Source organism: Bos javanicus, chromosome 17, assembly GCF_032452875.1.
Source record: "Bos javanicus breed banteng chromosome 17, ARS-OSU_banteng_1.0, whole genome shotgun sequence".
NCBI classification, from domain to species: Eukaryota; Metazoa; Chordata; class Mammalia; order Artiodactyla; family Bovidae; genus Bos; species Bos javanicus.
The window spans coordinates 10561152-10574499 of NC_083884.1; the positions used below are offsets into that span (position 1 = coordinate 10561152).

The window sequence follows — 13348 nt, forward strand, 5'->3', positions numbered from 1 at the left end:
TAAACCAAACCGAGAGCCTCACAGTGCGTGGAAGGAAGAGAAGCAGCTATTGCCCTCCCAGCCTGCCAGAACACAGACTGAGATACACCTCAGGGTATCAACATCCCCAGTTACGAAGAGCTATTCTACGATGCAGCCATCTTTTTTTTTTTTTTGATTCTACGATGCAGCCATCTTTTTTTTTTTTTTTGATTGTGTGATTTTATTTACAGGATTCATAAGCAAATCCATTTAGACAGAAAGTAGATTACTGTTTGTCTAGAGATGAGGAGAATGCTGAAGAGAAACAGAGGCTGACCACACAGGAATGAACGGGTACAGGGGGTGACAATGTTCTCACAACGCCTTTGCTGCTGTTGTTCAGTCGTGGCCGACTCTCTGCGGCCCCATGGAAAGCGGTGCGCCAGACCTCCCTGTCCTCCACTATCTCCTGGAGCTTGCTCAAACTCGTCCATTGAGTCAGTGATCAATGAGCCATCCAACCATTTCACCCTGTCGCCCCCTTCTCCTCCTGCCCTCAGTCTTTCCAAGCATCAGGGTCTTTTCCAGTGAATCAACTCTCCACAGCAGGTGGCCAAACTATTGGAGCTTTAGCTTCGCCTTTCGGTGATGAAAATCTTTCAAAATTGATTGTGGCTATGGTCACACCTCTCTGTGACGACGTCACAATCGATTCTTTTCAATGGGTGAATTACATATCAATAAAGTCATTCTAACAAAAGTTATGGTCCACGTTAAATGAAGCATTGGTGCCAGAACCACCACAGTGACTGTACAGGAAGACATGAAAAAGCGTGGAGAACTGGGCGCGTTGGTAATAAAACAAAACTGGAGAAAAAAACAAAACCCAGGTAACTATTTCCTAAAGGAAAGTGTATATGAGGCGATAATAAATGAGCAGAGAATTAACCTCACTGTGTCTGTCCTTTGTAGTGGGGGCTGACCTAGGAGATAATATTACAACAGTAACAAGGATAATAGGATTCCAGAAAGCTGGGGGGACAGGTGACAGGGAGGCAGAAGAAAAAGCTAAATTTTTTAACTCCCTAACAATGTCAGAATGGAAGCAGGACATTCTGACTGTGAAGGGGCTTCTGGAAATGTCTAATAGATCACGGTATTTCTAGAGGCGAGGCAGATGGACAGCCAACAGAGAGTGTTGCTTAGTGTCATAATTAATAGATCAAGAATGACTGAGTTGAGGGCTGAGATTCATTGCCTAATAGAAAGCTGCCTAAAAGAAATACCATCCCTTATCAGGATCCAGACCTGAGCCAATCCTCAGACCCAGAACTCACTGGCCAAAGAGAACTGAGGTCCCCTGAGGACGTTCCCTGCAATAAATGCCATGGCAACTGTGTACACTATTAATTTCCCACATCATTGCAACGTGGGTACCAATGGATGCTGCCATCTTGAGTGTGGCCAAGTCCTGGAAGGAGGTGCTTCTTTTCATTGGAAATCTGTAAAGGAAGCAGAGAGCAATGCCTGGTATTTCTAACAAGAGATTCTCAATTGCGGCAGGGAACCTTAAAAAAAATTACTTGTCAAAGACCTGCTCCATCATTTAAAACTGAAGAGAAAACTACTTTACGGGGGAAAAATGACCTCAGAACATTTGAAATACCTTGGCCTGTGATGTAATGTCTCCAAGGAGACTGAGCATGCAATTCTTCACCGGCAATGAGGTCGCCTGTCACCTTCCTGAGCGCACAGGTAAGTCATAGCTCCAGGTTGATGGGCTGCGATGAATATGACCCACCATTCACACCATCAGCAGAAACCCAAGAAATCCAATTCTGCTGGGTTGTTTTCTCCCTGTCAGAGGCTACAGCTGTATTTACACACTGCCTATACCAGAATATCAGCTACTGTGGGTTCTCCTGTGTGAAGCTGCTTCCTGGTGACGAGGGTCATGGCACTGCTCTACAATAGAGCCACTGGGGTCCCATGTGAACTACATACATTTGGCTTCATTTTACAAGACCTCTGATAAGGCGAGTATAACTTTTGAAACAGAGTCACCACTCTAGATTAAAATCAGGCAGACCAGGCTGTGCCTCTTCTTTCAGGCTCTGAGTACAGTTTTAATCGCCCCACAACAGCTTTGGTTTTTATTAAAAGGGATCTTAGTCATCAAATTTACTCAGATCCTACTATAACCAATACTGTACAGCTAGTATATATAGGTAATTTTTTCAAAGAAACAAAAAGGAAAGCACATACATATGAAAACTAAATTTATAAATGCTGAGAAAATGAAGAAAAATGCTACAAAGAGAAAATGGTGAGATGAATTCTGTTGAATTCCCAGAGGAAGAGTTTTAAATCTTAAGGAAGAAAGAGGATGGAAACCAAATCAAACATAGCTGCCTGAGAGATATTCAATGATATAGAGAAAGAAGAGAGACTGACACAAGGAAAGCATTTTTATAAATATGAAGTAATTAAAATGGAAAATAAAATATCTATTAATAACTATCTCAATATCACTTGGGCTTCCCTGGTGGCTCAGACAGTAAAGAATCTGCCTGCAATGCAAGAGACTTGGGTTTGATCCCTGGGCCGGGAGGATCACCTGGAGTAGGGAATGGCTACCATTCCAGTATCCTTGTCTGAAAAATCCCATGGATGGAAGAGCCCGGTGGGCAGTCCAATAGATTGTCAAAGAGTCAGACACAACCAAGCACACACAGGCAATATCACTAGAAAGTCCTAAGACCCAATTTCTACTACTGAGAATTTTATTATTGACCTTGGAGTGAGGGAAAGATTGGATAGTATTATGAACCTGATGTTTGTGTCCCCTCAAAATTTACATGTTGAAACCCTACTCCCTAAAATGAGATGGCATTAGGAGTTGGGGCCTTTAGGAGGAAATCAGGATGAGATGAGAGTAGAATCCTCATGAAAGGGATTAGTGTCCCTCTAAGCCAAAGATGGAGAAGCTCTATACAGTCAGCAAAAACAAGACTGGGAGCTGACTGTGGCTCAGATCATGAACTCCTTATTGCCAAATTCAGACTGAAATTGAAGAAAGTAGGAAAAACCACTAGACCATTCAGGTATGACTTAAATCAAATCCCTTATGATTATACAGTGGAAGTGAGAAATAGATTTAACAGACTAGATCTGATAGATAGAGTGTCTGATGAACTATGGAAGGAGGTTTGTGACATTGTACAGGAGACAGGGATCAAGACCATCCCTGCTGGGGGCCAGAGTGAGGTACTCCGCCCGTGACAAAGGTCATGAGGAAGGAGGCTCGACATACGCAAAGGTGGGATCGAGCCTCAGGAGTCCCCCTGGAACTCCTCGAGCATCTACCCCCATAACCAGAGCCTGCCTACTTTACTACTTTGTGCTCTCACCTACATTTCTGACTTTACGGGGGGCTGTCCCCCACGACCTCTTTCGGAGAAGGAGTTAACCTAGAGATCCAGTTAATAATAATTCCTGGGCGTGATAAGACTGTTTTAACCTACAAACTCCTCTGAAGGTTCTCTAGCCTGCCTGACAGGCTTGTCCGGCCACATGTGATTGCTCACAGCCTCCCAACTGTGAGAGGCACGAGATGCTTTAAACCTTCTAAAAACAGGTTCCTTAGAAAAGTTAGAAAACTATTAGTATAAGTATAATGGGCTGATTAGAAATTGTGTTGGTGAAGGGTTTTTCATTTGTTGAGCCAATGTTTGTTGCTAAGTCTCCATATCCCCTGCCCTTACACACATTAATGAATATATAGAAGGAATAAGTATTAACCTTTGATATTAATCACGTTAGACCTTAGGCTAAGTAAATTCTTTCCTTAACTAAGACCCACTACACCCTCACCCTGTAGGAATGTAACTTTATTTGGGTGGCGTCTGTTTTGAGAATAATCAGCCCTGGAGAATTAAGTGTCCTGGTTGATTGACCACTGTCACAAGGAGAGGGTCGTAAATTGTCAGCAGGCCCCCCTGGCCAGAAGATGATGTAACACCCCTAAGACCTCTGTATACATTTGTGTGAAGCACCTGACTTTAATAAAAGTCAGGACTGCTGTCCCCACGTGACTTTTGTATAACATCTCAGTGTATAAAAACAGACTCTGGAAAATAAAGAATTGGGATCAGTTTCTCGAAATACTGGTCTCCCCATGTCTCTCTCTCTCTCACTCTGGCTGGGTCTCCATCTGGAGCGTGGAACCCACCATGCTTACTAATTATGCCTGGGCTTCTAAGATCCGACCGGGGAGGCCTCAGTGTCTCCTCTCCTTCGGGAGAACGGAAGGACGCCTGTGGCCTACGTAAGTGGTGCAAACTTCTTGTCTTGAAGTTTTATTGGTCTCCCGCGTAAACCAAGCCACTCAGCCTCTTTTCTCCACTGAATTTTCCTACTGAGCTATCCTCATTCTATCACTCTTTATATCTGTAATTAATATCTAATTGAAGCTATTGTATCCTGATCCTCGCCTATGCCGTCTCTCCTTCGAATACCCTGGATCAGCCGGGGCTGGTCCCCGGCACATCCCCATGAAAAAGAAATGCAAAAAAGCAAAATGGCTGTCTGAGGAGGCTGTGAAAAGAAGAGAAGTGAAAAGCAAAGGAGAAAAGGAAAGATATAAGCATCTGAATGCAGAGTTCCAAAGAATAGCAAGAAGAGATAAGAAAGCCTTCCTCGGCAATCAATACAAAGAAATAGAGGAAAACAACAGAATGGGAAAGACTAGAGATCTCTGCAAGAAAATTAGAGATACCAAGGGACCATTTCATGCAAAGATGGGCTCGATAAAAGACAGAAATAGTATGGACCTAACAGAAGCAGAAGATATTAAGAAGAGGTGGCAAGAATACACAGAAGAACTGTACAAAAAAGATCTTCACGACCAAGATAATCACGATGGTGTGATCACTCACCTGGAGCCAGACATCCTGGAATGTGAAGTCAAGTGGGCCCTAGAAAGCATCACTATGAACAAAGCTAGTGGAGGTGATGGAATTCCAGTTGAGCTATTTCAAATCCTGAAAGATGATGCTGTGAAAGTGATACACTCAATATGCCACCAAATTTGGAAAACTCAGCAGTGGCCACAGGACTGGAAGAGGTCAGTTTTCATTTCAATCCCAAAGAAAGGAAATGCCAAAGAATGCTCAAACTACCACACAATTGCACTCATCTCACACGCTAGTAAAGTAATGCTCAAAATTCTTCAGGCCAGGCTTCAGCAATACATGAACCATGAACTTCCTGATGTTCAAGCTGGTTTTAGAAAAGGCAGAGGAACCAGAGATCAAATTGTCAACATCCGCTGGATCATGGAAAAAGCAAGAGAGTTCCAGAAAAACATCTATTTCTGCTTTATTGACTATGCCAAAGCCTTTGTGTGGATCACAATAAACTGTGGAAAATTCTGAAAGAGATGGGAATACCAGACCACCTGACCTGTCTCTTAAGAAATCTGTATGCAAGTCAGGAAGCAACAGTTAGAACTGGACATGGAACAACAGACTGGTTCCAAACAGGAAAAGGAGTATGTCAAAGCTGTATACTGTCACCCTGATTATTTAACTTCTATGCAGAGTACATCATGAGAAAAGCTGGGCTGGAAGAAGCACAAGCTGGAATCAAGATTGTCGGGAGAAATATCAATAACCTCAGATATGCAGATGACACCACCCTTATGGCAGAAAGTGAAGAGGAACTAAAAAGCCTCTTGATGAAAGTGAAAGAGGAGAGTGGGAAAAGTTGGCTTTTTAAAGCTCAACATTCAGAAAGCCAAGATCATAGCATCTGGTCCCATCACTTCATGGAAAATAGATGGGGAAACAGTGGAAACAGTGTCAGACTATTTTGGGAGGCTCCAAAATCACTGCAGATGGTGATTACAGCCATGAAATTAAAAGATGCTTACTCCTTGGAAGGAAAGTTATGACCAACCTAGATAGCATATTCAAAAGCAGAGACATTACTTTGCCAACAAAGGTTCATCTAGTCAAGGCTATGATTTTTCCTGTGGTCATGTATGGATGTGAGAGTTGGACTGTGAAGAAGGCTGAGCGCCGAAGAATTGATGCTTTTGAACTGTGGTGCTGGAGAAGACTCTTGAGAGTCCCTTGGACTGCAAGGAGATCCAACCAGTCCATTCTAAAGGAGATCAGTCCTGGGATTTCTTTGGAAGGAATGATGCTAAAGCTGAAACTCCAGTACTTTGGCCACCTCATGCGAAGAGTTGACTCATTGGAAAAGACTCTGATGCTGGGAGGGATTGGGGGCAGGAGGAGAAGGGGACAACAGAGGATGAGATGGCTGGATGGCATCACCAACTCGATGGATGTGAGTTTGAGTGAACTCCAGGAGTTGGTGATGGACAGGGAAGCCTGGCATGCTGCGATTCATGGGGTCACAAGAGTCGGACACGACTGAGCGACTGAACTGAACTGAAGATCCATGAGAATCCGTTTCTGTTCTCTGCTCTCCATCACATGCAAATACAAGATAAGTGAGCACTCTGCTCACTGGAAGCAGTCTCCCACTGGGGCCCAGCTAGACTGACACCCTGAACTTGGACTTCCAGCCTCCAAAACTGTGGTAATTAAGCTCCTGCTGTTCATAAAGCCATTCAAAGTAATTTTGTTACAGCAGCTGGAACTGAGTGAGACAGATAAGCAGGCAGGCACATGGAGTTACTGACGCAGACGCACACATATCAGACAAGAAGGAAAGTTAAGGGTTAACTGGAGAACTATGGAGGGAACACTTCATGCAAGGATGGGCCTGATGAAGGACAGAAATGGGAAGGATCCAACAGAAGAGGTGGCAAGAATACACTAAAGAATTGTACAGTAGAGCTCTTAATGACCCAGATAACCACGATGATGTGGTCACTCACCTAGAGCTGGATACCCTGGAGTGTGAAGTCAAGCGGGCCTCAGGAAGATTACTATAAGTAAAGCTAGTGGAGGTGTTGGAATTCCAGCTGAGCTATTTCAAATCCTGAAAGATGATGCCGTTAATGTGCTGCACTCAATATGCCAGCAAATTTGGAAAACTCAGCAGTGGTCCTAAGACTGGAAAAGGTCAGTTTTCATTCGAATCCCAAAGAAGGGCAATGCCGAAGAACGTTCAAACTTCCACACAATTGCTCTCATTTCACATGCTAGCAAGGTAATGCTCAAAATCCTCCAAGCTAGTCTTCAACAGTACATGAACCGAGAACTTACAGATGCCCAAGCTGGATTTGGAAAAGGCAGAGGAACCAGAGGTCAAACTGCCAACATCCACCAGATCATAGAGACAGCAAGGGAATTTCAGAAAAATATCTACTTCGGCTTCACTGAGTATGCAAAAGCCTTTGACTGTGTGGATCAAAACAAACTGTGGAAAATTCTTAAAGAGCTGGGAATACCAGACCACCTGACCTGCCTCCTGAGAAACCCATATGTAGGTCAAGAAGCAACAGTTAGAACTGGACATGGAAAAACTGGTTCAAAACTGGAAAAGGAGTATGGCAAGGCTGTATATTGTCACCCTGCTTATTTAACTTCCATGCAGAGTACATAATGCAAAACGGCAGAAACCACTCTAATGGCAGAAAGTGAAGAGGAACTTAGGAGCCTCTTGATAAGGGTGGAAGTGGAAAGTGAAAAAGCTGGCTTAACACTCAACATTCAAAAAAAACTAAGGTCGTGGCATCCGGTCCCATCACTTCATGGTAAATAGGTGGGGAAAAAGTGGAAGCAGTGACAGACTATTTTGTTGGGCTCCAAAATCACTGCTGATGGTGACTGCAGCCATGAAATAAAAAGACACTGCTCCTTGGAAGGAAGGCTGTGACAAACATAGACAGCATATTTAAAAGTAGAGACATCACTCTGACAACAAAGATCTACATAGTCAAAGCTATGGTTTTTCAAAGCAGTCATGTATGGATGTGAGAGATGGACCATAAAGAAAGCTGAGCACTAAAGAATTGATGCTTTTGAATTGTGGTGCTGGAGAAGACCCTGGAGAGTCCCTTGAACTGCTAGGAGATCAAACCAGTCAATCTTTAAGGAAATAAACCCTGAATATTTTTTGGAAGGACTGTTGCTGAAGCTGAAGCTTCAATACTTAGCCACCTGATTCGAAAAACTGACTCATTGGAAAAGATCCTGATGCTGGAAAAGATTGAAGGCAAAAGGAGAAATGGACATGAATCTGAGCAAACTCTGGGAGACAGTGGAGGGCAGAGGAGCCTGGTGGCATGACGTCCATGACTTAGTGACTGAACAACAACAACATTAATTAGGGAATCATTTCCTAACATCAAGTATTGGGCACAGACAGAGAAAGGTATAATTCTGAATCCTCCAGGAGACTAGAATACTCGAGAAGGCTTCCCAAAAGTGAAAACTAAATTACACCCTGAAGACAGGTCAGGATTGTCTTGAGCAAAAAGGAAGGGAGACATTTCAGGCAAAGGGAATCAACATTTGCAGTGAGCACCCAGGGGCTGCTTGAAGAGAGCAAACACACAATCCTAGGAAGAGAAAAGAAAAGCAAAAAAAAAAGGAAGCACTATGCACTGTCACTTCTCTTAACTATAATCCTCGGAGATGTACATCGGCACGCGCCTGGAACCGTGGGGGAGGGGCAGGCAGGAGAGTATATCAGGGTTTGCCAACATCGTCAGGAAATACATTAGAAATACACATCTTCCAGCTCCCCTCTAACCCTAAGCATCACTCTTGGGTGGGATCCAGCACTGTGGGCTTCACAAGTCCTGCAAAGGGTCCTCATTGGCTCAAGTATGAGAAGCACTCCCCAACTTAATGAGAAATCTAGACTGAAGCATGCTTACAATAAATCCTTTAAAAGACACACAGGAAACATTCTACATATATAAGAGGGAGACGGGTTTTGTCTAGCACCCAGGGAAAAAGATTAAGTTCTTCAAATAGCAGGAAGTGTCCATTGTAACAAAAATCTCCTTTCCGGACTGGATTCAACTACTTACTTTGCCCTGTTTTTTTCAGGCCTCTCAAGGTTGGAGTACTTTCTATGACATTTTAAGACGTGTATGGGGACTTCCTGGTGGCCCAGGGGTTAAGGCTCTGTGCTCCCTATACTCGGAGCAAAGGTCGGGGAAATCAGATCCCACACGCTGAGCAGGGCCTGGCCTGAGACATAAAGCAGATAAATAAAGACTGAAGTGTTTTTCTTTTTTTTAATCTGTATGAATAAGAAGCTGGAGGATTCACTCTGCATTTGATTGACAACCAAAAATATCAAGCTTTTCATGTCTCAGCAGTGGATGTGCTATGAACTGAGCACGGGCTGCATCGTGGCTCAGAATGCCACTGCTCCACAGAACCACCACGAAGAACTCACTAAACTGCTGTCCACTGACCGGGACAGTTACTGACAAGACTGGAGGCTTGGTCTGTGCTTTAAAACACACACACACACACACACACTAATACACCTCAAGTCCCACTGCTAGAGTGCCCTGCATTACAGCTTCTGGGTTCCGATGTGGCCACTGTTACTTTTGCTTCTGGCACAAAAGTGAAAAATTATTCTTACTTTTAAAAGAGAACGGTAAAAATGATAGGCCCATTTGAGTAACATGTAATTTAAATCCACAATACAGTCTTCAGCATTTAAATACATGTATGTGACAATCTTTGGGGGGAAAAAACTCCTCTGGAGAACGTGTACCCATATTTTGAGTTCCGCTTGGATTTTCAGCTAGATTTTGCAAAGTCTTTAGGTCACCCCCAAATTTCAGGATAACATACCAGATTTGTCCCTGCCTCTTTTAATACTTAATAAGTTCATAATGATTTCATGTGAATCCAGCAGTAACTATAAAAAGCCAAGTACTGTGAGGAACAGTTTTCAATTCCATTTAAAGTCCCAAGAATGCTCAGCTAGGGTCAAATGACATCATTATCTGTGACTTATTTTAAGCAACTTTGATTTTTTTCCCCCCACTTTAAAGGCAGGACACCCAGATACTCTCAGGTTGAATTACAGATGTATTTTTGGATGTCACTTGATTGACTAATCAAGTCATGTCATGTAATTATTAGTGGAGTTGTTTTATTTTCCCTTCTCTGAGCATTTGTTTGAAGTCTGACGTTGCACACCACCACCGATGTGCATTTACTCCACAACTGCAGGCAGTAGAGAAAGACACACCCTCAAGCAGTCAAACCAAGCCCACGCACGGTATTCTGTTTGTATTAGAATTATTTACCCTAATACACATGAGCATCTGCATATGCCTGGCACTAAACCACACTGAGAAGACAAAATCAGATATTTCATCCATCAATTGTCAATTATACATGATCACACAGAGTAAACAGAGTAAGGCATTAGCGTGACGCTCATAAAAATTCCTATCATTAAGATATCATCCTATAGAAAACTTAAAAGTCTACTGATCACAAGGCAAGATTTTCGTCTTTCTAAAAGTCTGTGGTAACTAATGAGAAAACCTCCCGAGCAGGACAATAACAAACTTCCTTTGTGCAACCCCAAACTTCCACAAATTGAACTTAAAACAGATTTGAAATAGCATCCACCCATCCCTTCCATACTGGGAACACACAGACCCTATTCCCTTTGGTTTATGGACCCTCTCCTCTGTGGCATCCCCACAGATTAAGAGTGCAAAGGTCCTGAGGTCTCAGGCTATAGGACTGACCTGGCACATAAAACTTCAGAATAAAAATCACCGCCCCCCTTCCCTCAGCACCCAACAGAAGAGCACAGCTACTTACGCAGTGGGTGCCCAGTCCCCGAAGCTGCCCCCGTCTGTAAGCAGGTGGTTCCGGTCTGGTCCAGGGTGCCCAAGGGCAGTGGCAGTCGTGGGAGACGGAGAGGAAAGCGAGTCCAGGCTGCTGGGAGGGGTGTCCTCCTTAGGAGGACTGGGACGGTCACCTAGGGAGGAGAAAAGGCATTAACTTTCAAACAAATGCTCAGAGGAGAAGAAAACAACTCCACTAATAACTACATGGCCTCACTTGATGAGTCAATCCAATTATATCCAAAATTACATTTACAATGCAGTCTGAGAGTATGTTGGTGCCCTGTCTTCAGGGATTTTCTTGTTTTGTTTTTTTTTTTTAAATCAAAGATGCTTAAAATAAATCATAGATAATATAAAATGAGGAGTTTTTCCCCACAAGAAAAAAAGCAATAATCAAAGTCAGATCAAGACGGAAGATGAATAAATGGCAGCCACAATGACTTCCTGGTCTCTAAGGACCACAGTCATAAATCAGCGATAACCTCAAGAGCAATGCAGAGCAGCGCATCAACCCTGCCGGGTCCAGCCTCTTTCTTTCCAGCCACATGATGACTCTTCAAGCTACTGCCAATCGCCACCTACCACATAAATTCAACAACTTGCAAGGGACCTTGTTTTCTGAGCTGAAATCTTAGATTACAATTTAGCAGTCCAACTGATTAAACTGTGGACAAGGAGAAACTTCCATTTGCTGGTGAACATGAAGATGTTCTACAAGAACTAGGCCCAGGCAGTGACTACAGGGGATGACTTTTTTTTTAAGATTTATTTACTTGGCTGCACTGAGTCTTTGTTGCTACAGGCTTTCTCGAGCTGCAGAAAGCGGAGGGCCTCTTCATTTACGGGCTCCTTGCTGAGGCGGCTTCTCTGGCTGTGAAGCGCGGGCTCCAGGTGCTTCAGCAGCGGCAGCACACGGGCTCTGGAGCACAGGCTCAAGAGTCGTGATGCTCAGGCTTAGCGGCTCTGCGGAACATGGGATCCTCCGGACCAGGGATCAAACCCCTATCTTTTGCATTGGCAGGCAGATTCTTAACCACTCAACCACCAGACCACGGAAGTCCCCAGAGATGAACTTACACTCAAACAGAAGAAGCGTTTCTTAAATGGGTTCCATGATTCATTCACTCAGAAGGACCATTTGGTGAAATACATCTAGTATCATTTGTACACATGACGAGCTTGGGCGGAAACTGCAGAAGGTGGGTAGGAGCTCAGAAGGGCTTCTGTCTCTCCCAACTGGTCTGCTCACTTCCGTGGTAGTGTCAGCCCACATCACAGCTTGGCCCATTCAGCCAAAGTCACGGACCCCATTAAATCGTAACCACTCAAGGGTGTCTTCCAGAGGCAGCAACTTTCTATTAAGATGGCAATGGCTTGGCCTTGATTTTTATAAATAATGGGTCACGAGAGTTGCTCAACAAACTGCCATGGCAGCAGATAACACACAATGTGGATGGTCACACCCTCGCCACAAACAGCTTCCAGCTGATTAAAGCTTCCTTCTTCCTCAGGCCTAAGTCCCAGAAATAGAGGATGTATGAACGCTGGGAACCCACTCTCAGAAAAGCATATTAGACATACTTCAGCTCTACTCATCACAGAGCACAAGCGAAATCCCTGGCCTCTGATTAGGCTCGCTTCCAAAATACTAATCTTGAAAACTGACTGTGTGAAAAATTTTTACTTAACTCTGACCCAGCTTACAACTAAGGCTAAAAGGATCTGAGGAGCAAAGATCTGGAAAAGCAGAATTCAGGCAAGAAGGAATTAGAGATGGTGGTGGCTGGAAGAAGGGATCCCTTAAGGAAGCACTGAGGGGGGTGCATGGTCCTGTGCAGAAGACTGTGGTGAGGGAGGGTTTTCTGAGCTTTTTTCTTTTTTAAATGCATGGTTGGGGAAGGAGATATAATGAGCAAGAGGTGAACATCACGTGATCCCTGTGGGCAGGTCTTCTCCCTGAGCAAAGTCTCTCTATAAAAGCCTTGTTCTCTCTCCCCATTCATAAACACACGGTCCAGAATACTGCACGGACATAGAGAATACACATATGGATACTGAGGGGGAAGGGGGAGTGGGATGAATTGGGAGATCTAGGTACATGATTGATACTGCATATAAAATAGATAATTAAAGAGGACTACTGCATAGCCCAGGGAACCCTACTCAACACTGTGATGACTTAGACAGGAAGGAAATCCAAAAAAAGAGGGGAGGGGATATATGCAGAGCTTCTGGCTCTGCTGTACGGCAGAAACTAACACAATGTAAAGCAACCATACTCCAATAAAATTAAAAAGAAAAAAAAAAAACAGAATACCATATGCTTCCTCTTCCAGTGAGCTTCCTTTTCCCACAGCCCTTCACCACAAACACATTTAGCTAATTGGGATAATTCAGCCCCGAAGAGAAGGGCTCATTTTCAGGCCAATGAACCGAAACCCACTGCTAGATTTCTGTGATTTCCTTTGGGTTTATTTTCGTTCTGGGATACAGTCCACTCTGCAGCAAAGGCTGCCTCCCTCTGTGCCTGGAGAGCTCCGTCCATCCAGTTCTCGGCGAATGAGACCT

The 13348-nt window shown here is 43.8% G+C and overlaps 1 protein-coding gene across 10 annotated transcripts in view; it reads right to left on the bottom strand.

Annotated features, from left to right (window-relative positions):
* The window catches only part of ARHGAP10 (Rho GTPase activating protein 10), a 384526-nt gene that overhangs the window by 28763 nt on the left and 342415 nt on the right, over window positions 1-13348 (bottom strand). For all 10 annotated transcript variants that reach the window (XM_061384041.1, XM_061384036.1, XM_061384039.1 and 7 more), the window contains one exon: window positions 10752-10911. In XM_061384041.1, the coding sequence (XP_061240025.1) occupies window positions 10752-10911 (160 nt within the window). The remainder of the gene's footprint in view (window positions 1-10751; window positions 10912-13348) is intronic.